The sequence below is a fragment of the Martes martes genome (genome assembly GCF_963455335.1).
Source record: "Martes martes genome assembly, chromosome: 6".
In the NCBI taxonomy this organism is placed as follows: Eukaryota; Metazoa; Chordata; class Mammalia; order Carnivora; family Mustelidae; genus Martes; species Martes martes.
This window is the reverse complement of record NC_137893.1, coordinates 14665565-14690832: the sequence shown is the minus strand read 5'-3', so window position 1 is coordinate 14690832 and position 25268 is coordinate 14665565. Positions and strand designations below refer to the sequence as shown.

The following is a 25268-nucleotide window of genomic DNA, read 5'->3' as shown; positions in this document are numbered from 1 at the left end:
TTAAAGATTTTATTTATTTGACAGAGAGAGGGGGAGAAGCAGGCAGAGGGAGAGGGAGAAGCAGGCTCCTTGCTGAGCAGGGAGCCTGATGCAGGGCTCCATCCCAGGACCCTGGGATCATGACCTGAGCTGAACGCAGATGCCCAACAACTGAGCCACCCAGGCGCCCCCAATACCTTATTTTTTAAATGTAACATGTTATGAACCTTCAGTTTGCTTGTTTAATAATTGCCACTACTAATGTTAAATCCTCGATGCCAAGGTTCTGTTGCACAGGGAAAACGCCTAAGTTTCTTATAACGTAAGACATCCTTCATCACCTGACCTTTCTCTCCTTTCTCAGATGAACCCCGTGTCTCTTTTGTACCTTCACTCTGCTCTTCCTGTCCATGTCTAAGACCCTCTTCCAATGATGCTTTCATACTCCTGCTCCATGAAAACCTACATTTCTTAAATTGTCAACTCAAATGCCACCTACTAGGTGAATCCTTACCTGTCATCCTTGGCAACATGAATGTTTCCAGCCCAGGCACAGTCCCTTATTACACTTCCTTCTATATTTCAAAAGCACTTTATACAAGTCTGTTAAACCTGATTATATTATTTCAAGGTTTTGAGCATATTGAGAGTAGAGGCCCTGTTTTTATTCCCATAACTACCACAAAGAATATAGTAGCAGGTCAATAAATACCTAGACAAATCATTTACCTGAATCTTAATCATTTTGGATTACCTGTAGGTTGAAGAACTCTGTATTTTTTTAAGTTTTTATTTGAATTCCAGTTGGTGTCCAGTTTTTATGTTAGTTTCAGGTGTACAATACGGTGATTCAGCACTTCCATACGCCACCCAGTGCTCTTCACAGCAAGGACCCTCCGTAATCCCCATTCCCTGTATCCCCCATCCCCCCACCCACCTCTGTGCCTGTAATCCGTCAGTTTGTTCTCAGTAGTTAAGAGTCTGTTTCTTGGTTTGTCTCTTTCTTTCCCCTTTGCTCGTTTGTTTTGTTTCTTAAATTCCACATATTAATGGAATTTGTCTTTTCCTGACAGACTGATTTCACTTAGCATTATGTCCTTTAGCTCCATCCATATTGTTGCAAATGTCTAGATTCCACTCTTTTTTATGTCTGAATAATACTCCATTGTATAACTATACCACAACTTCTTTATCCATTCATCAATCAACAGACACTTAGGCTGCTTCCGTATCTTGGCTATTATAAAAAATGCTGCTATAAACATAGGGGTGTGTGTATCCCTTTGAATTTGTGTTTTTTAATTCTTCGGGTAAATACCCAGTAGTGCAATTGCTGGATCATAGGGTAGTTCTATTTTTAACTTTTTGAAGACCCTCCATAGTGTTTGCACGGTGGCTGTACCAGTTTGTATTCCCACCAAGAGTGCACAAGTGTTCCTTTTTCTCCACATCCTTGCCAACACCTATTGTTGTGTTGTTGATTTTAGCTATTCTGACAGGTGTGAGGTGATATCTCATTATGGTTTTGATTTCGTTTCCCTAATCAGTGATGTCAAGTATGTGTCTGTTGGCCAACTATATGTCTTCTTTGGAGAAATGGCTGTTCATGGTTTCTGCCCATTTTTTAAGTTGGGTTATTTGTTTTTTTGGTTGCTGAGTGGAGTAAGTTTTCTATATATTTTGATTACTGGCCCTCTATTGGATATGTCATTTGCAAATATCTTCTCCCTTTCAGTAGGTTGTCTTTTAGTTCTGTTAATTGTTTCCTTCGTTGTGCAGAAGCTTTTGATTTTGATGTAGTCCTAACAGTTAGTTTTTGCTTTTGTTTCCCTTGCATCAGTGGACCTATCTAGAAAAAAGTTTCTATGACTGATGTTAGAAAAGGTATTGCCTGTGTTCTCTTTGATGAACTCGGTATTTAACATGGCAGATTTGGGGATTGAACAATATGTCTCTTCTGGGAATTTGAAGGGAAATGTTTTATTGGCGGAAAAACTTTTTTTTTTTTTTTGCCTTCAAGAATTCAAATGATACGTTCACATTTCATGGAGAGAATGGGCTGCAGTTTTTTGTTACAGATTTGGAGCCAGTAGATTTTTATGAAAGTCAACCTTATCATGGGTCCGAAAGCTTTCTGGGCTTTATTTATTTATTTTTTAAAGACATATTTGAGAAAGAGAGAGCGTGAGCCAGCATGTGAGCAAGGGGAGGGGCAGAGGGGGAGGGAGGGAGAGAATCTCAAGCAGACTCCCTGCGGGGCCCGGAGCCCGACGTGGGATTTGATCTCACAGCATTGAGATCATGACCTGAGCCAAAATCAAGAGTCACATTCAATCAGCTGAAGCACCCAGGAGCCCCAGCTTTTCTGTGCTTTAATAACTATTTTTTTCTTTTTATTTGCTGTGTTTTCATAGGAACCAGGGAAAATGTGTAGAGGGCATGGTGGAGATCTTTGACATGTTGCTGGCTACATCATCTCGGTTCCGTATGATGAATCTCCAGGGAGAGGAGTTCGTGTGCCTCAAATCCATCATTTTGCTTAATTCCGGTGAGTTGATAACACGGGGGAATTTACTGCTGGCTTACTGGAAGAAAGATTTTATTTGGATTTTCAGCCAGATACAAGCTGCCTATTATGTAAAGGCATAACCATAAATTGAAACAACCGATGCACATTTATCATAATCTCTTGTGATTGTAGATTGCTTAGAGAGGTGAATCCTGCGTGGGTCAGATACGGTGACTGACGAGAACCCAAATGGGACACTGAACCAAATGGCTTTTTTGTTGAAAAATTTGCATCCTTTCACAGATAGTTGTGATGTTTTCATTCTATTATTATTTTATTTATTTAGTCTGAAGTGGATGTTTTTACCGAAGTGATACGAGTGTATAGGCATAGATTGCTGATAGTTGCATAGGTCGGGAAGTACATAGACCAAGCGATCAGTATTAAGCTCCAGATCCTAAGGAAAGAGGTTTCTTTGAGACCAACCATGTTTCTGGTCAAAACTGATTAGGTGACAAATATAATTGGCTCAGAGGCAGAAACACGGAGGGCAGGTCCAGCCGAAAGATCGGCTTTAGTGTGGTGTAAGGGGTCAAATTCAACTGTGCCTTCCGATCGATTCATTTGAGAAAGTGTAGGTGACCATGGCATCTGCTTTGGGGTTCGGTTTGTTTTGTTTGCAATAAAGTCACCTGTTGTGTAAAGAGTTGGTCCAGGTTACCCGGATGGAAACTGGGGACCAGCTGAATTAGCGCCATGCTCCTCCCGGCCCTCAGTATTTGGATCTAAGCACTAGATACCCAGGCTGTGGGACCCAAAGCTCCACAGATGGGTGTCAGCCGCACGGTAGATGCCATTAGCCTGGGCCTTTGTCCCCACCCCTGCCCCTACTTCATGCCTCAGACCTCGTTCTCACATAGAAACTGTAGCTATTTTGAAGCCCTGACCTGGTTTAGAATCATATAGGATTTCCAGTTTCCCGAGAGCTGAACTATAGTTCATGTTGATCACATGGGAAGAGAATCAGCACTTTCTTCTCTTTTCATATGTCTTGTCTCTTCCCGATGAACACCCACCCTTCCGCACGTCCCCTCGCCGTTTTCCACTTCCCTTCCCCTCCAGTGCTAAGAACCTATATCGCTTCATGGTTAGACAGTAATCATCCTCACTTATCAACTGATAAATGGAAATCTGTACTATTCCACTAGGCAAGGACTGAATTACAGAACAAAGTTACCTGAGAAACGCTGTGACCCACACTAAGGAAGTGATTACCGCCCCATTCAAGTTTCTGGTTCCACTCACATTCATTGTGCTTTTCATTTCAGTCATTTGTCTGGTACACTGAAGGGTTCACATCCCACAATGGCTCTTTATTGGAACAGAGTTCTGGGAGCAATGCCACTCGGCTGCACTGTGCCAGGCCCTGAACCTGGTCTTCTTCAGTGGATGGCTGGCACATGCGGACGGCTTTCCTGTGGGCAATCTGTTAACTTCAGGGAAAGCAGGCCTCTCAAGTGCTGGGAATTTTTTCCCACTTTTACCAGGAAATAATACCCCAGACAGGAAGCGAAAATTAGCTGGAGTTATATAACCCACACAAGTAGATGCTCTGATCTTGGTCACCAAAAACACCCCCTTCAAATCTGTGTAGCCTCTTTCTACCTTATTGTTCTGTTCCTGTGACACGGTAGGGTTTTTAAAATATTATATTAAAAAAGGGCAGGGCTTTGGCCATCAAAATATTGAATGCATAGACCCAGGATTTTTTAAATCCCAGAGGAAAAAAAATGTCAGCCCTCACAAGAAAGTCTTTTGTGAGAGACTGGCCCCAGAATCTCAAAACACATTTCCCACTGCAGGGCTGGGACCAACACCTGACTCCTCCTCACGGTGGCGAAACTTTCTTGTGCTTCTCGTTCTTTCTCAGAATCTTCTGTGAGCTTCCTTCCTTGCACTTGAAGGGTTAGAACACTAGTTTGGAAACACAAGGCCCCGGAGTCTGACGGAGTTTACAGTTGTCCTTCTCCTGAGAGAGATCTCAGGGCTGCGGCGCGTCTTTTCTGTCAAGGACAGTGCTGCTGGCTCGCGGGCAGGAGCAAAACAGAAGCCGTCTCCCAACCTGTAAAAAGTGAAACCACTCTTTTCAATCCAGAAGTGAGCTATGTTTGGAAAAGCAGGTCTGCTGCTGAGCACAGCTCTTAGTGTGTCATATTGTTCCTGAAAAACAGAACCAGAGAGGACAAGAATAAAACACAATGGTGCGGCGCTGGGAGACTTTTCGGAGTAAAAAAGCAGTCGAAGGTTACTACAATCCTAACAATCTTTGCCCACAATTGAAGGTACAGGTTTTTTTAAAAGCCCAACCAATTCATGACTCCGCACTAGGGCAGTGCTTCCCCTGTCATGAGATAAGGACCAAAGGGACGGTCATTCCAGGAATCTCGGACAGAAGCCAAGTTAGAAAAGATTCAGGAAGCCTGAGCTGGGAGATGCTTTTCTGATTCCTGGGAAACAAGACCTCCGTGTATGGGGGAGCTTTGGGCTGTGTGCTGTGTCCCTGTCACCAAAATCTGAGAGGGTGTGTTTATGTGGGCCTTGACTTTGAGGCAGAGGCCAAAGGGTAGTTGAAAGGTTGTTCTGTGGACTACTAGGAGTGACTTTCTGCAGCTTCTAAGAGGGTCTCCCAAATGTTGAAATTTCCATGGGAAGCCCCTTCACAGCTGTTTGGAATGGGGGATACGCATCATGATTTATGCCTCCTTAAGAATAATTCATTACATTGCTTACACAAGCCTAGAATCATTCATAGGACGAACACGACTTTTCCACTGTCCACTAAAGGATGAGGCATTCCTGGTTAATCCAGACTTGCTTTAGCAAAACCAGTGCCAGCTCCAAGGCATTCCAAGAACTAGCTGAGCGGAACTCAGGAGAAGGAGACGCGAGCAGAGCAGATGAGTGCGGGGCGAAAGCCAGAGAGGAACAGTGACAGGAGGCGGGGCTGGTGCTGAAGAAGGGGACCCGGGGACCAGGAAGGGGTCATCTGAGCCTGTTTTCCCTGTCCCCCCTGCCCAGTGGGACTTCAGTCCTTCTTGATAATTCCAGTATAATTCTTCCAGGCCCAACTCTGACCTCATCTTGTTCAGGAAATCTTGTGACCACCCAAGTCCATAATGATTCCCTTCACTAAACTATTTTAGTTCATAGATCCCGTACCCTACAATCTAACATTTGGTCGATCGGTTGACTGATAGCATTCATTTGTTCACTAATTCAGAAATTTTATGCTAAATACACAAAAATGGATGGCACTATTTTTTGTTTTTGTGTTTTGAGTTTTTTAATGTAACCTGGATGGCTTCTTCATGCATGTATATCCTGATTTCCCCATAAACTATACAAACTTTTTTTTACATTTCTCACAGTCTTTAACCTATGAACTGTCAACAGGTACCACGCCATTCAGTCCTTCAGTAGATGCTTATTTGCTGGACATGACCATGGGGTCTTGGAAAGTTCCCATTTACCACATGTTCTTTCTACCATTATGAAGCATGTCATCCTTTCCCAAACTACATAACATCAAACTATTAAATGGAAAAAAATAATGCCCATCTCCTTGCGTTACTATGATCTAAAAGGAAAATTGTATATAAGATGTCAAGTGCGGTTTATGGAACACAGAAGGCTTTCAATCAGTGACAGCCGTCACCATCATTCGAGAATCTCTGGTTCAGGAGGAGCCAGTCCGGGGGCACCTGGGTGGCTCAGTCAGTTAAACATTGGAGTGGAACCTGCATAAGATTCTCACTCTCCCTCTCCCACTGCTCCTTCCCGCCCACCCTCTCCCCTGCCCCCACTGGCTTGCATGTGCCTGTGGTCACTCACTCTCCCTCTCCCTTTAAAAAAAAAAAAAGGAGACATTCAATACCTTTTTTTAAATTTAAAAGATAGATTTATTTATTTTAGAGATCTCATAATACTGAGACCATGACTTGAGCTGAAACCAAGAGTTGGACGCTCAACTATTTATACCTTTATACACACACACACACACACACATATGTATTATACATTATATATACACACACACACATATGTATTATACATTATATAAATTATGTGTATAATGAAGTACTTTAGTTTATAGGTTTCCTGCTAGGCTTTCAAAGTAGGCAGGGACTGAAGGATAATATTAATAATAGAGACCGTGACTCTTCCCCTGAGACTTGGTGAATTGCACTGTTCAATTGTATTGAGAGAAATTTTTGAGCAAGATTGATCTCATGGATAATAATTGATTGTTAACTGAACCTTAATGTTGGCAACTTTGATGAAAATGCTACAGTGAGTCGCAGACAACTCCCAGAGCTCTCACTGGTCCATTCACTGTGTTTCTTCCCATCCCCCTCCTACCCTCCCCTACCATGAGAGTCTCACAAGCCCCTCGGCGTCCACTCCCATTTGGATCACTACCCTTTTAGGGGGTGTTTTTCAAGACTCAGAAGAATTTGCCCATCAAAGGTTAATATGCATAAGTCTACAATCTCTAATAGATGTTTGGTTTGGCCTTCAAAATTCAACTTAATAATTGTTTCTGCTGCTTTTCTGGACCTGTTACTGACCACAGTTCCTTATATTCCCCAGTAATTTCAAAGAGCATTTCATCCCTCACTCCCTGGTGACTTGATCCCCCTGGGTCTCTGGAGAGCCCATCAGACCCCAGATTCCAGCTCCCCTGTCCCCTGTTTAACAGTAGATCTCCTTTCCTCTCCTGGCTCACAAGCAGCTCCAGGTACCCAGAAGTTTGCCCTGGGCCTGCTGGATCCCTGCCTCCCTCCCGAAATGTCTTACTCTATAGAAATACTGTTCTGATTACCTGTTTATCACAACTGCCTTCAGACGTCGCTTCTCTTTCAGCTGGTGGAGTAATAGAGGGGAGTAAGGGTAAAAACCTGTAGAGCAAAAAGGAAAACAAAATACTAGAAAGAATTACGGCCCCATTTCTAAAATGTGTACCCTGATGTTCATTTCAGAAAACAAGGAGTATGGAATGTCAACCAGGAGCATATATGTTAAGCATAACCATAAACATGGTGCCCGTTCTTGTCTGTCGCTAGTTCTGCTTGGTTAATATGGTGAACATCGTCACCTTGGTGCCTTAACAAAGCATATGATGGTGAAGCTATGACACTTACTTGCTTTATATGTGTTCACCAGAGCCCTGGGCAGAGAAGCATTTACTTCATGAATTGATTATGACAAGCTCTCATCATAAGGAATGTTTCCTCTCTCTCTCTCTTTTTTTTTAAGATTTTATTTGGCAGAGAGAGATCACAAGTAGGCAGAGAGAGGAGGGGGGAAGCAGGCTCCCCGCTGAGCAGAGAGCCCGATGTGGGACTCAATTCCAGGACCCTGAGATCATGACCTGAGCCGAAGGCAGAGGCATAACCTCCTGAGCCACGCAGGCGCCCCAACTCCTTTCTCTTGAGCTGATTTCTTTGTGCTGTTAATTATTAGACAGTCACTTAGAGCATTTATAGTTTTAAGTTGAGAAATAAGACAATGATTTAGAGTCCCTATATTTAGATGAAAGAACATTTTAAAAACATATTGACTGTAAACATTGAGGATCATTAATTCTCAACAGTTGAAGGCTTCTGACAGGAACAGGCCTTGGAAATTGCCAACGGGCACGTTGTCAGGAAGGCAGTTGTTGGCCCTGGCGGAGTTTTGATTATATTATCTCTTGAGTTCTTTGTAATGCCAAGTTTCCTCCCTGGGGAGCCTTCCTATTGTTGTGATTTTGAGATAAATGGTACTTCACAGTTGTTCAGTGACTCATTGTCTCCTTCTCTCTGGCTGACTGGGTTCTGTAGGCAGTGGGCTCAAAGATTGGAACCTTTGCCGGCTACAGACTTCTGGCTGGAAACAAGCTTAGGGTCTCCACTAAACTACTGAAAATTTGGTGTGGCGCAGACTTTGCCATTGGAGAGGCCCGGCACTCAAGAGAAGTAACTCTGCCACTTACTTAGGGGATGACGGGTGCCCTTTGATAAGGTGCTTCCCTCTCAAAGGAACTACTGAGTTCTTAGCAGATAGATAATAAATAAATTCCTGCCTGGAAATTCTGAGGTGGGATCACCCTTGCCTTTTGTGGTTAAAAAATTGCATTCTTATGACCAAAATGTCCTTCAGGTGAATGGAAGAGACTCAGGCCCCAGACCGAGTGGATTGGGTCCTGCACACACCTCTTGGAGCTTCTGTGGAATTAGGGAAGCCAACCAAATGCCTGCCGCCAGGGAAAGACTGGGGGAATCCTAATGGGACCTCCTGGGATGGGTCAAAACGCAGCTGCTGTTGGGAGCCGGGAAACCCTTGCAGCGTTCTGATATTAGGAACAGCTTTCCAATCATACTGAGAGCCTTGGGGAGGGACAGAATCATCTTGCGCTCTCAAGACCACCAACAAAGGGGGAAGCCATCTCCTGGGTCCTGGATTCAACCACCCTTTGGACCAGGGGCCAGAAACTATGAAATCAGCATTTTTAAGTCTGACCCATTTAAAAGAAAAAAAAAAAAAAAAGCCACAGACTCCCCTAACACTGACTTAAATGTTCTTGTTCTTTGTATTATAATGCTGCTTAAATATGTATAACCATATTTATTATTTAAATGGACAACCAAGCATAGACTTTGTTTATAGCTCTTATATAAGTACAAAACCAAAACAAATTCACAAATTAAATAGAAACTAAAAGGCAAACTGATAATATTTTTGTAGAAATTGAGCTGCCTGAGGAGGACCTCTGGTCTGCTGGGGTCTACCAAGTGCTCTAGTGATGACTCAGTCCCATCCCCCCACCACCCCCACTTGCCTGTGTCCAGAATAATGACAAAACCTTTGCTTGTGCAGCATGTTGTAACACCTGGCTTTGGCAAGAACATATCTGTTACATATTTTGTTGGCTTCTGTATTTATTTATCTGAGGTACTTAAAATACAACTAGTGGATTTGAGGCGATGGTAAGTACTGGTGGGAAACGTGTTACTTGGGAAACAAAGATGATACGGATCATCTAGATTGGTGAGGATCAATGCTGCACACATTTCAATCATCTGGGGGTCTTTAAAAAAAAATCCCTGTTTGGGGACCCGCCTCCAGAGGTTCTGATGTAATTGGTTCAGATGTTATTCAGGTTCAGGGCCTGAATATTAGTATTGATTAAAGCTCCCCCCACCCAAGACTCCCATCTCATCAGGATGGAGAACCGTTCATGTAAGTGATGCAGAACATTCTGGTATTCGTGTCTTGACGGTATTTCTTAGACTATCATTAAAATGATAACACAAAATTATCAAATTCTAAGACAATTTAAAGACCTTTTATCTTTAATTCTCAGGAGTATGTGAAACCTTGTTTGAAAACTACCGGTATAGAGGGTGACCTTTCAGCTACATTAAAATCATTCTCTAGTGTGCTGTGAAACTAACCACTTCTACACACGCTCCTGCTCAGAGCTATGCTGGGCCTGGAGGCACACAAATGAGTAAGAGTAGGGGCACGGATAATTAACTCCTTATTTGCATATCAGGGGATGAGGGCTGTGTTATAGATAAGCACGGGACAGTAGGGTTGCTAATGGAGGACAGATAGATCCGCTGAGTCTTGAGGATGAGAGGACTTAGCTGGAGTCTGAAGAAAGGCAAGGGGGAAGGTTCTGCACCCCACCCCCCATTCATTCATCTAACAGTGAGGATCTCATCAAACCACGGGACTTCTTTTCATTGGTTTCCTCAACTAGCAAAGAGAGAGAATAATTCAAAACAGTCCTGCCAATCTTTTGGTTTGTTATGACAGAGTAAAATAGCTTAAAAATATGATAATATCATCATTGCTGTTATAGTCTTTTTTTTTCCCCCAATGGGAAAATATTAAGCAATCAAATAGTCTACCAAGATTTTGGTGTCACGATCACCTTGTTCTAATCAAAGGACCAGAAGTATACTCAAGGCCTATATTTGGAAGGGCCTTAGGTGCCCTTCCTTTACTCATGCCGGCATATTGACCTATATTTAAAAGTGTTTTAATATTTGAGAAAGCAACAATAAAATCCCACTAATTTCTTAGGTTCACACGTAAAATAAAATATTGTTTTTTAATGGGCTTATCGTTCCCCACAACATACTCATTGAATACGTAAAAGCCATAATAGAATACGTATGCTTCTTGACACATTTAAATGGAATGTCAGACTGTCCTGTCAAGTTCTAGTCTAAACCGAACATCCCTGCAGTTAGTTGGAAGACCTACTTCTGGGTGTAGCCTTCCACTCAGGGCCTCTTGACTCTCTGACTGCTTCTCTCATAGTGAAAGAAAGACGGTAAAACAGACTTCCTGTTGCAAGTTCTGTCCTCCCCTCCCTGGGTCCCGAGCACAGGCTGGCGTTGGCCTCTTCCAGCACTTTCTCCCAGAGGGGGATAGCTGCTTCTGTATGTTGAGGTGGATTCAGACTGCCTCAGGCCCATATCTATTTTTTAGGTTTTATGTTTCTTCTGTCAGGTTAGGCAGCAGTCCTCCACTGAACCGAGGGATAGCCATGGCTAGAGATGCTATTTTTTGTTAGTTTAACTACCCTTTATTGAGTATCTACTGCTTTCCAAGGGTGTATTAAGTGCTGGAATGCAAAGTTGCCCTTCATTGTAGTAGTTTTTATCCTGTGGTTTCCACGAGGTGAGGCGCAGGGACTGCTGCCTGGCACCTCAGAGTGGCGCCGTCAGTGATCCTACCAGTGGTGAGAGTAATAGTGGTGGTTACTAAGGCAGTTCCTACCTCAAGGTCCTCACAGTCTAAAGACTGAGATATTTATAAAAAGAAAACTTAAAAAAATTTTTTTTTAATTAAAAAAAAAAGGAAAAAGAAAACATCTTAAAAAAAAAAAAGGTTGCAATTATAAAGCAGTATGTTCAATTGAAATCATTTAAGAATACAAACTCTATTACTAGAGAAATAAACAATGACCCAAAGTTAGGCAACTGGTTGGGCATTATGATGTGCCTCATTGCAGTCTAGTATAAGGGTGAAGAGCCAGAGACTCGAGTTCCATGTTCAGATCCCCCTTTCTGATACTTCTTAGTTGTGGGGCTCTGGACAAGTGTTGCTTATACCCTTTGTGCTTCTGTTTCCTGGTCCATGAAATGGAGATTGTGATAGTGTCGGCCTGTTAATCCAAGTTAGCTCTTAAAACAATGTCTGCTTAGACTAACACTCCATTTGCGTGAGGTACTATTTTCTTCTCTTTCCATGCTGTGAGTGTATTATAACCATATTTATATTTACACATTTTATTTTATTATTTTTTATAAACTTATAATGTATTTTTAGCCCCAGGGGTACAGGTCTGTGAATTGCCAGGTTTACACACTTCACAGCACTCACCACAGCACACCCCCTCCCCAATGTCCATAACCCTACCACCCTCTCCCGACCCCCCCTCTCCCCAGCAACCCTCAGATTGTTCTGTGAGATTAAGAGTCACTTACGGTTTGTCTCCCTCCCAATCCCATCTTGTTTCATTTATTCTTTTCCTACCCCCAAACACCCGACGTTGCATCTCCACTTCCTCATATCAGGGAGATCATATGATAATTGTCTTTCTCTGACTGACTTATTTCACTGAGAGTAATACCCTCTAGTTCCAACCACATTGTCGCAAATGGCAAGATTTCATTTCTTTTGATGACTGCATAGTATTCCATTGTATATATATATATATATACCACTTCTTCTTTATCCATTCATCTGTTGATGGACATCTAGGTTCTTTCCATAGTTCGGCTATTGTGGACATTGCTGCTATAAACATTTGGGTTCACGTGCCCCTTTGGATCACTACGTTTGTATCTTTAGGGTAAATACCCACTAGTGCAATTACTGGGTCATAGGGTAGCTCTATTTTCAACTTTTTGAGGAACCTCCATGCTGTTTTCCAGAGTGGCTACACCAGCTTGCATTCCCACCAATAGTGTAGGAGGGTTCCCCTTTCTCTGCATCCTCGCCAGCATCTGTCATTTCCTGACTTGTTAATTTTAGCCATTCTGACTGGTGTGAGATGGTATCTCATTGTGGTTTTGATTTGTATTTCCCTGATGTCGAGTGATGTGGAACATTTTTTCATGTGTCTTTTGGCCATCTGGATGTCTTCTTTGCAGAAATGTCTGTTCATGTCCTCTGCCCACTTCTTGATTGGATTATTTGCTCTTTGGGTGTTGAGTTTGCTAAGCTCTTTATAGATTTTGGATACTAGCCCTTTATCTGATAGGTCATTTGCAAATATCTTCTCCCATTCTGTCAGTTGTCTTTTGATTTTGTTAACTGTTTCCTTTGCTGTGCAAAAAGCTTTTGATCTTGATGAAGTACACTAGAGTTTATCATGTGCACTAGAGAAGAATGTGTATTCTGTTGCCTTGGGATAGAATGTTCTGAATATATCTGTGATGTCCATCTGGTCCAGTGTGTCATTTAAGGCCTTTATTTCCTTGTTGATCTTTTGCTTGGATGATCTGTCCATTTCGGTGAGGGGAGTGTTAAAGTCCCCTACTATTATTGTATTATTGTCGATGTGTTTCTTTGATCACAAGTAGGCAGAGAGGCAGGCAGAGAGAGAGGAGAAAGCAGGCTCTCCACGGAATGGAGAGCCTGATGCGGGGCTCGATCCCAGGACCCTGGGATCATGACCTGAGCCGAAGGCAGAGGCTTTAACAAGAGGCAGTACCGAAGGCTAGGGACCTATTCAATACGAACATTGGTAATATGTCAGATCTAGAGTTCAGAATGACGATTCTCAAGGTTCTAGCCGGGCTCAAAAAAGGCATGGAAGATATCAGAGAAACCCTCACTGGAGAGATAAAAGCTCTTTCTGGAGAAATAAAAGAACTAAAATCTAGCCAAGTTGAAATAAAAAAAGCTATTAATGAGGTGCAATAAAAAATGGAGTCTCTTACTGCTAGGATAAATGAGGCAGAAGAAAGAATCAGTGATATAGAAGACCAAATGACAGAGAATAGAGAAGCTGAGCAAAAGAGAGACAAACAAATACTGGACCACGAGGGGAGAATTCAAGAGATAAGTGACACCATAAGATGAAACATTAGAATAATTGGGATTCCAGAAGAAGAAGAAAGAGAGAAGGGAGCAGAAGGTATATTGGAGAGAATTATTGTAGAGAATTTGCCTAATATGGCAAAGGGAACAAGCATCAAAATCCAGGAGGTGCAGAGATCCTCCCTCAAAATCAATAAGAATAGGTCCACACCCCGTCACCTGATAGTAAAATTTACAAGTCTTAGCAACAAAGAGAAAATCCTGAAAGCAGCCCAGGACAAGAAGTCAGTAACATACAATGGTAAAAATATTAGATTGGCAGCAGACTTATCCACAGAGACCTGGCAGGCCAGAAAGAACTGGCATGATATATTCAGAGTGCTAAACGAGAAAAACATGTAGCCAAGAATACTATATCCAGCTAAACTATCATTGAAAATAGAAGGAGAGATAAAAAGCTTCCAGGACAAACAAAAACTAAAAGAATTTGCAAACACCAAACCAGCTCTACAGGAAATATTGAAAGGGGTCCTCTAAGCAAAGAGAGAGCCTAAAAGTAGTAGATCAGAAAGGAACAGAGACAATATACAGTAACAGTCACCTTACAGGCAATACAGTAGGACTAAATTCATATCTCTCAATATTTACCCTGAATGTAAATGGGCTAAATGCCCCAATCAAAAGACACAGGGTATCAGAGTGGATAAAAAACAAAACCCATCAATATGCCGCCTGCAAGAAACTCATTTTAGACCAAAGACACCTCCAGATTAAAGTGAGGGGATGTAAAACAATGTACCATGCTAATGGACATCAGAAGAAAGCTGGGGTGGCAATCCTTATATCAGATCAATTAGATTTTAAGCCAATGACTATAATAAGAGATGAGGAAGGACACTATATCATACTCAAAGGGTCTGTCCAACAAGAAGATCTAACAATTTTGAATATCTATGCCCCTAACATGGGAGCAGCCAACTATATAAACCAATTAGTAACAAAATCAAAATAGTTGATAAACTATTTAGCTGATCTCCTGCTACCTGATGTAGTCTCAGCCTGTTACTTCTCCGCCATCTTGACTCCTCCCCATATTTACACATTTTAATTAGTGTTATACACATATAATTTCCATAAAAAGAATATTTTAGGGGCGCCTGGGTAGCTCAGTGGTTAAAGCTTTCTCTTTTTCTGGTATTATAAACTATGCTTGTTTTGCATTCTTTTCCTACATCTTTTGCCCACATTTGGTTATGACTTTTGGTGTTTGTAGAAGTAGGTTTCCTGGTAAAAGGGTACAAAAGACTCTTGATGTGTGTTACCTACTGTTCTGGAAAGCCTTATCAAATTACACTTTTACATAACTGTAACCTTATCATGCAATGGGAGAGACAGGTGAGTATAGTCTGCGGTCCAGGTGGGAGAGGGCAGATGGCTTTCTGCTGCCCAGTTACTGCCCTCTGCTGTGAAAGACCCATAGGTAGCAATTTCTTCATCAGTCATATTATAAGCGCCACGTTAGGAACCTTCAGGTTTGCCCCTTTTGAAGCCAATTGTCACCTAGAGAATTTTGTTTTATGTTATTTTCTGTATCGGTGCTTGTGATGTTAAATTTCAGGTTTGTGACTTACCCAGATACTGGACCTGCCCTTATTCCAAGCTCAGGGTGCAGAAAGGCCTGCCGTTTTATGTTCTACCTTCTGCTCCTGGTTCCTTTACCACTGATTTTTTTAAAGTGATATTTATAAAAAGAAAGACACCAGGTTGAAAGGCTAGAAGAATACTTCTCTTCATTGGTTTCCTCAACCAGTGAAGAGAAATAATAATTCTAAACAGTCCTGCCAGCCTTATGGGTTTGTTATGTCAGAGCAAGATAACTTAAGAATATAAGCCAATATCATCATTACAATTAGAGGCTTTTTTTCCAAATGGAAAATATTAAGCAATCGAATAAGATTAAAGGTTAGAAACTCATCCAGGGAAAGACAACTTGGTTCCTTCTGTGGTTTCATTTGCTCTGGACTCTGGGGCTTTGTGAGAATGAGATGACCTATCCTAGTCCCTAACGAACTTGGAAGATGCAGCTTACTGCCTGAGCCTACTACTATTCCAACCGTGTCATTCTTTGGTCATGGAGGGGCTGCCCGTTCCAAGAGCACCCTGTCCAATGTCGCTGATGCCCCAAGGATCAAATGCAGGCCTGTCTCCACATTCTCACAGCTGGAAGCAGACAGATGTTGGGCAAGCTGGTCCAGCTCCAACTCAGAACAATTGTCAGCGCTGAGGATGGCTAATCAGGGCTGTTAGGAAGGGACCAGCAGGAGCAGTTTGTTCATTCTTTAAAACTGGCATCAACAATGATGAATCAAACCCAGAACGTAAAATTCATCTTTTTCTTGACAGGTGAAGAAGCATAGGCTCTTTCTCTTGATATAGCAAAGGTCACCCCCCCCCCTTTTTTTTGACATTTTTTTACAATTTAAATTCAATTAAATAACATATAGTGTGTTATTAGTTCCAGAGGTAGCGGTCAGTGATTCATCCATCTTATGTAATACCCTGTGCTCGCTCACCACATCATGTGCCTTCCTTGATGTGATCACCCAGTTACCCCATTCCCCCTACCCCCCTGCACATGTCACTCTTGGAGTAAGAGCACATAACATTCACATTCAGTGAAAGCCAAACACTCAGCATCTCCTAGTAAAACCTTAGTGCCATGCTTCTTTGCGTTCCAACTCGCAAGTCCTCTGGGGACAAAACATGTTGCCAGTCTTTGAAGCTGATCCTCTTTTGTACTTAGACATTAGTTCGGGTTATCGATGACATGTTAGGAACATTTCCAGCTAAGAAAATTATTCTCAGCAGCTTTAGTGACAGAAGTGTTAGCTTTATTTCTTGTCAAAGTGACAAGCCTTGAAGAGTTTCAGAAATGTGAACAGCCTTGGGGATGATAGAAATATTATGAAAATGTAATAAGTAATATCTCTACAGCAAGCTCCCTATTCCTTGGAATTTCCATTCACTAGCTGTGTTTCTCTCTCATCAGTCCAGGCTCTGACAAAGCTCATAAAATAATAGGAATGAAAGGGACTTTGATTTTGTATTTTTAATAGCATTTTCCTCCACCAAATTATGAAAGTCCTACATGCCCAAGGCAGAGAACTTGGAAAATACAGAAAAACCACCAAGAAAAATAATCTCCTAAGGATTCACAATTTTGCTACACAAAAGTAATCATTGTCAACATTTTGGTGAAAGTTCTTAATTAAAGAGACTCTTAGAAGATGTCCATGTACACCGTGTTCCTTCCATTCTCCACACCATCCTGCATGGTTTTGAAAGGCTGCATTGCTTCTAAGTCATTCCAGGAAAATTATTAGTTTTTTCAAATATCTCTGGAGGTGAGCCCATTATCAGTTATGTCTAGTTTCTCACAAACCTTGAAATTAGGAAATTCTCTGTGTAGTTTCTGAGCAGTAGGCTAGGTGTGAAGGATATCTGGGTTCTGGTCCCACCTCTGTCACTTATTTACTGACAGGGTGACCCCAGGCCAATCCAGCCTCACTGTCCTGCCTTAAACCCCTATTAGCTCTAGTGCCCACTGGCCTGGTTCCCTAACTCTCAGAGCCTTTTCCCAATGATTAAAGTCACTGAAGGGGATCAGTGGGTTTGGGATGTTTTTACATTAAAAATTTTTTTAAATTTTATTTTTGTTTATTTATTTATAGACTTTATTTTTTAGAACAGTTATACATTTTAGAGCAGTTTAGAGCAAGACTGGGTGAAAGGTACAGAGATTTCCCATGTACCTCCTCTACCCCCAACATATAGACTTCCCCACTATCAAAATCCTGCACCAAAATGGTACATTTGCTGTACCACTGATGAACCCATATTATACACCGTTACCACCCGAAGTCCATAGTTGACATGAGTCATGCTTGGTGTTGTCAAGCATGGGTTTTGATGAATGGATAATGGCACATACCCACCATGATAGCAACCTCTGGCATAGTTTCCCTGCTCTAACAGTCTCCTGTACTCTGCGCATACAGTCTTCCTTCCTCCCTCCCTCAAAAACAATGATCTTTTTTTACTCTCTCCATAGTTTTGCCATTTTTTATAATATCATATAGTTGGAATCATATAGTATATAATATATAGTCTTCCCAGGTTGTCTTCTTTCACTTAGTAATATGCCTTTAAGATTCCTCCACATCTCTTGATAGCGACGTAGCTCATTACTTTTCAGGGCTGAGTAATGGTTCACTGTCTGGATGTACCACAGTTGATTTATCCATTCACCTGCTGTAAGACATTTTGGTTGCTTCCAAGTTTGGACAGTCATAAATATCCATGTGCAGGTTTTTGTATGGACATACATTTTCAGCTCATTTGGGTAAATACCAAGGAGCATGATTACTGGATCTCATCGTAAGGGGATATTTAGTTTTGTAAGAATCTGCCAAACTGTCTTCCAAAGTGGCAATACCACTTTTCATTCCTACTAGAGCTCCTGTTTCTCTAGATCCTCGGCTGCATGTGGGGGTGTCAGTGTTTTAGATTTGGGGCATTCTAGTAGGTGTGTAGTGGTATCTCATTGTTTTTCTAATTTGCAGTTCCTTAATGGCACATGACCTGGAGCATCTTTTCATCTGCTTGTTTGCCCTCTGTATATTTCTTCTTTTGGGAGGTGTCTATTCAGGTCTTTTGCCCATTTTTTTTTATTTTTTATTTTTTTAGTATAGTTGATACAAAATATTATGTTAGTTACAGGTATACAACTTAGTGATCTGACAAGTTTATTCATTATGCCATGTTCACCACAAGTGTAGCTCCCATCTGTCCCATTACATCATCGCCTTCACAATGACATTGTATTCCTTATGTTCTGCTTTTATTCCCATACTGTTCTTATTCCATAACAGGAAGCCTGTATCTCCTTTTCCCCTTCATTTATTTTGTCCAAACACCTATCCCTCTCCCCTCTGGCAAATGTCAGTTGGTTCTCTATTTATAGGTCTGATTCTGCTTTTTGTTTATTCATTTTTTAAGATTCCACTTACAAATGGAATCATATGGCATCTGTCTTTCTCAGTCAAAGATGTTTCATGTAGCATAATTCCTCTAGGTCCATCCATTTTGTCTGAAATAGCATGACCTCATACTTTTTATGGCGGTGTAACATTCCATTGTGTATGTATACCACATTTTCATATTCGTTCATCCACTGGTGGACACTTAGGCTGCTTCCATGTCTTGGCTGTTGTAAATAATGCTCCAATAAATATCTTTCCGTGTTTGTGTTTTCCCTGGGTAAATACCCAGTAGTGGAATTATTGGATCATATGGTATTTCTATTTTTAATTTTTTGAGGGATCTCCATACTGTTTTCCACAGTGGCTGTACCAATTTACATTCCTGCCAACAGTGCATAGGGTTCCTTTTTCTCTACTTTCTCATCAACAGTTATTTCTTGTCTTCATGATTTTAGCCATTCTAACAGGTGTGAGGTGATATGTCATTATGGTTTTGATTCAGATTCTCCTGATGATTAGTGATGTTGAGCATCTTCTCATGTGTCTGTTGGCCATCTGGATGTCTTCTTTGGAAAAAGGTCTGTTCAGGTCCTCTGTCTATTTTTTGAAAATAATTTTTTTTTTTTTTGGTGTTGAGTTGCATAAGCTCTTAATATATTTTGGATATTAACCTCTTACCAGATATGTCCCTTGCAAAGATCTTCTCCCATTCAGTAGGTTATCTTTTTGTCTTCTTGATGGTTTCCTTTCTGTGAAAAAACTTTTTAGTTTGGTGTAGTCCCAGTAGTTTATTTTTGCTTTTGTTTCCTTTGCCTTAAGAGACATATCTAAAAAAAAAAAAAAAAATGTTGCTACAGTTGATATTAAAGAGATTACTGCCTGTGGTCTTTTCAAGGATTTTTGTGGTTTCGGGCATTACATAGAGGTCATTAGTCCATTTTGACTTTATTTTTGTGCATGGTATTAGAAAGTGGTCCATTGTCATTCTTCTGCATATGGCTGTCCAGTTTCCCCAACACCACTAACTGAAGAGACTGTCTTTTCCCCACTGTATATTCTTACCTCCCTTGTCATAGATTAATTAACCATATAAATTTGGGTTTATTTCTGAGGTCTCTATTCTGTTCCATTAATCTGGGTGTCTGTTTTTGTGCCATTACCCTTCTATTTTGATTATTATAGCTTTGTAGAGATCTTGAAATCGGGAATTGTGATACCTCCACCTTTTTTCTTCTTTCTCAGAATTGCTTTTGCTATTCGGGATCTTATCTGGTTCAGTGCAAATTTTAATATTATTTGTTGTAGTTTTGTGGCCCATTTTTAAATTGGGTTGTTCATTTTCTTATTGTTGACTTTTAAGAGTTCTTTTTATATTTTTTGATGATTCACAGACCTGTACCCAGGGACAAATAATACCTTATATGTTAATAAAAATAATTTTTTAAAAAAGAGTTCTTTGTATATTTTGTGTGAGAGTCTTCAGCAGGTATCTTTTGCAAATATTTTCTCCCAGTCTGTGGCTTATCTTCTCATTCTTTTATGATCATTGGTTTTTAAACGTTCTTCTACTTGAAGACTTAGGTTCTAGAAGGAGGCTGTGGTGGAGTAGGAGAGGCTGAGTAAGTAGGATCCAGCCCCCTTCCTTCAATTCTCCTGCTTTTGAAGTTTCACTTCACTAAGCTTATATGTGAGGGGTTTATATGAGGTTCACATTTTTCAGAGGTTTTGGTTCTCAAAATAGTTTAAAAACTACTGAACTAGATGAACGTAAGGCCCTCTTTAAATCTATAATTCTGGAATTCTGCATCTCCTATTTACAATGTAATATAACCTTTCTCTCCTTAAGGAAAAATGAGGAACCTGTCACAGTCATGTGGCCCTTTATCAATATAATTTTCATCTACTGTCGTGTTCACTCAAAATGATGAAACTGATAAACCCAAAGAACCACAAATGCCATCCACGTGCTCACCTGTCTCTTAAAAATGGAGCATTATCAGCCATTTCAGTTTTATATCTAGGTAAAAATTATATCTGAAACCTTGTGGCTCTGGAGATAAACATACAAATCAAGACCAAGAATGTGCAACCTTCCTCCATTAGCAACTAGTGCTGAACATTGCAAGGTATTCAAGTTGTGCTGTTCAATTTGGGGGGATGAGCTCATGAGCATTTCTGCCTATAATATATTCTTAATCATATGGCACTTTTTTTTCTGGCTTTGAAGCTAAGTCAGATGAATATTTTATAAACATTTGCATTCACACTAACACTGTTGATTTGGCAGAAGGTGGAGGGATGTCTTTTTAATTACTTGATGCATATATTGCCTCTTTCACAGAGAATTTGAAATGGTTTGGTAAAATTCTATGCAACACAAAGGGAGTAAATCAATAATTGGCAAAATTTGTAAAAAAGGAAAATAGAGTGAATGAAATAATAAATCCAGGAGTTGGATTAGCATGCAGAAGCACATCTGTACAGTTCTTAGGAGCAGGCCACAAATTTGGCTCTAACTTCCTTCTCTTGGCCAAAGCATAGAGGAGAACACATTCCATTACAAGGTTCACAGACTTTTAATAAAAATAAAAGTAAATAGACCAGTTGTTTAACATAAATACTCTCCTTTGGGCAAATCTCTACAAAGTCTGTTTCTCACAATTAAGGCTTGATAAGGATAAATGGAACTGAAAACTCGGAGTGTTTTATTCTCTGGTGGTGAGAAACCAGATGCAGATATTTTGGGTTGCCAGTTAGGAGAAGATACAGATGTTTTGAAAATAAACTGGGCAGTGGTCAGGGCTAATGGCTTCTAAAGAAAATTGTCAACTGCATGTAATATCTGATAGGATGAGTTCAGGCCTTTACCATTGTATCACGGGTGAAGGTCAAAGGCTGGATTAAGGTATTGATAGTCAGTAGCGCTCATAATGTGGAGGAAGTATCCAGATGTAGTTTCATTTCATGATGTACCAGCACAGGAGTCCAATCTCCAATCTGCCCATTCTGGATCATTTTCCTTTCTGGGCATTTTGTGCAGATATCCAGGTGTGTTCTGCCTGCTGCTGTTGTGTAATAAATTACCCCCAAAATAGGTTTAAAAAAAGGTTGTATTATCTTGATCATGAATTTGGCTAGGGCACAGAGGGAATATCTTGTCCCTTTTCCCCCATCCCTCAGATGGGGAGACTCATGAAGTAGGGGTAGTTTGATAGTTATGGGTGCAGTCATCTTGAGATGTCTTTATTCACACGCTGACAGTTGATGCTGGCTGTCAGATGGGACATCAGCTGGAGCTGTCAATGAAGGGGCTTATCTGTGGTCTCTCCTCCTAGCTCCCCCACAGCCTGGTGCACTGCCCCTTATAGGGGTGGCAAGGGCTCCGGAAGCCAGTGTCCCAGCTGACAAGGCAGAAGCTGCATGGCCTTGTGTGATAGTCCCTTAGAAGTCACACAGCATCACTTCCAGTCCTTTTTTTTTTTTTAATTACAAGCAAGTCACAGCTCCACCCAGACTCAAGGGAGGGCATAGCTTGGACATCTCTAGGTGAGGCATGCGGGCATCACGTCATAGAGAAGCATGTTGGATGGGAAATATTGTTGTGGTCACCTTTGGAAAATACAGTCTGCTCCAACATATAAGACTTGCTTCCTGCTCTGTGTTGTTGCTCATTGCCCCTAAAATGCCAAGCAAGAAAAAGTGAGGTCCAGGGAAAATAATTTATGCAGATTGTTTTGGCCTACCTTCTCTGGGGGGGGAAAAAATGAAACCCTCAAGGCCTTCTGAGACCAGGCCACCTGCTAGGACTGGGAGTTCTGCATGGAACCTTGTGAGTAAATCCCTCTGTAATAGATGGGCTGCACATTTTCCATCAAATGTCCCTTCAGAATATCTTCTTCTTGTTGACTGTTTGAGGAATACAAAAATCAGAACCCCGGTGTTTTCTTTATACGTTACAGAAATAACTAACCAAAATAAGGCTTTTAAGCAAAACATAGACCCATAATGGAATCATCCTAAAAGGTATAAGGTTAGGATACAATTTACTACAAAAATTAAAAACTGCCATTTTTTAATTTGGGTATAGTTGACACACAATGTTACAGTAGTTTCAGGTGTAAAATATAGTGATTCAATAGGTTTATACATTATGCTATGCTCATCTAAGTATAGCTACCATCTGTCCTCATATGTCACTATTATAATATCATCGACTGTGTTCCTTATTCTGTGCCTTTTATTCCTGTGATCTATTCATTCCATAACTGGAAACATGTATCTCCTTCTCCCCTTCACTCATTTTTCCCAATCTCCCATACAACTGCAATTTAATATATAAAAACTACATGCAAAAGAATGAAACTGGACCACTTTCTTATACCCTATATAAAACAAACTTAAAATGGATTGAAGACCTGAAATCATAAAATTCCTAGAAGAACACATAGGCTATAGCTGCCTTGACATCGGTCTAGTATTATTTTTTTGGATCTGTCTCCTCAGGAAAGGACAACAAAAGCAAAAATAAACAAATGGGACAACATTAAATTAAAAGGCTCTTGTACAATGGAGGAAACCATCAACAAAATGAAAAGACATCCCACTGACTAGGAGGAGATATTTTCAAATGAAGTATCCAATAAAGATTTAATATCCAAGGTATACAACATATACAGCAAAAGCCAAATAACCCAATTAAAAAAATGGGCAAAGGACCCAAATAGACATTTTTCCAAGAAAGACATCCAAATGGCCAACAGGCACAAGAATAGATGCTCGACATCCTGAATCAGCATGAAAATACAAATTAAAACCACAGTGAGTTACGATCTCACTCTTTTAAGAGTGGCTATTATCAGAAAGACAAGAAATAACAAATGTTAGGCTGTGAGGAAAAGGCAACCCTCGTGCACTGTTGGTGGTAATGTAAATTGGTGTAGCCACTGTGGAAAATAGTATGAAGGATCCTTTAAAAATTAAAAATAGAACAACCATATGATTGAGCATTTCTTCTTCTGGGCAAGAAAATGAAAATGTTAATTTGAAAAGACATATGCACCCCTGCATTCATCACAACATTATTTACAGTAGCCAGGACATAGAAGCAGCCCAAGTGTCCATGTCCACCCATAGATGAATGAATAAAGAAGATGTGAGATACATAACTCTGTGTGTGTTGTGTGTGTTTGTGTATACACACAATGGAATATTACTCAGCTATAAATAAGAATGAGATCTTACCATTTGCAACAACATGGATGGACCTAGAGGGTATTATATAAATTAAAGGAGTCCAAGAAAGACAAATACTATAGGATTTCACTTATATGTATAATCTAAAAAGCAAAAAAATGAACAAATAAAACAACAGAAACAGAGTCATAGGTACAGAGAACAAACTGGTGGTTGCCAGAGGGGAGGGGAATGGGGAGATGGATGAAACAGGTGAAGGAAATTAAGAAGCACAGTATTACAGTTATAAAATTAATAAGATACAGGGTTGTAGTATCCATCACAGGGAATATAGTCAATAATATCATAAAAACTTTGCATGGTGACAGATGGTAATTAGACTTGTCATGGTGATCATTTCATAATCTATATAAGTATCAAATTACTATGTTCTACATCTGAGAATAATATAATATTGTATGTCAATTATACTTCAATAAAAAACTGAGACACATGGCTGTCACTTAAATTATTTTCTTAAAAAGTATAAATTTAAGGTTTCTACTCAAGTCAATTAAGTCAGTTCATCAATTTCACCATGTGAAGTCATTATAGGATTTGTCCTTTGAGTCAGCTTGAAAGTATTGACATACCAAATATTTACCTTTTAGGATTTTTAGTAGATTTGATTAAAAATTATACTAAATTGATAAATATCACTGATTCATTAGCATATGATCTCATAGTCATCTGTGCCAAGAGGGTACTCTTGAGTAGTACATGGTGATGCCAGATGGACCACTGTGTTCTCATGTTGGGTTCTGGCAAGAACACTTGTCTTCACTGTGATCCCTCTCACGTTGAGACCACTTAGAAGAGGACTTGAATGACTGTGATTTCACAAATACTAGTGTAACAGTAAATCTTGCTCAAGGATTAGGTTATGAACAGATTTTTCACTTTTCAGGTAAATAATCACATCGGTAGAAGGGTGATAAGTCGTTTGAGTTCTTCATATATTTTTAATGTTAACCCCTTAGTAGATATATGTTCTTTCTCAAGATTGGTTTGGCTATTTGGGGTCTTTTGTGGCTTCATGCAAAGTTTAGAATTATTTATTCCATTCTGTGAAAGGTGCCATTGGGCTTTTGGTAGAGATTATACTGAATATGTAGATTGCTTTGGATAGCATGGACATTTTGACAATCTTAATTCTTACCATCCATGAGCATGGATATCAATGTAGCTATTTGTGTCTTCTTCCATTTTTGTTGTTGTTGGTGGTGGTGGTGGTGGTGGTTGAGTCTTACAGTTTTCAGACTACTGGTTTTTCACCTCCTTGGTTAAATTTATTCCTAGGGAGTTTATTCTTTTGGGTGCAGTTGTAAATGGGAGTGTTTTTTAAATTTCTCTTTATGACAGTTTGTTATAGAAGCCTAACAGATTTCTGAATTTTGATT

The 25268-nt window shown here is 40.4% G+C and overlaps 1 protein-coding gene across 1 annotated transcript in view; it reads left to right on the top strand.

The window, feature by feature from the left end:
• ESR1 (estrogen receptor 1) overlaps positions 1-25268 on the top strand; it is a 284811-nt gene that overhangs the window by 246702 nt on the left and 12841 nt on the right. The window contains exon 7 of the mRNA XM_080805615.1: positions 2394-2527. Within this exon, the coding sequence (XP_080661741.1) occupies positions 2394-2527 (134 nt within the window). The remainder of the gene's footprint in view (positions 1-2393; positions 2528-25268) is intronic.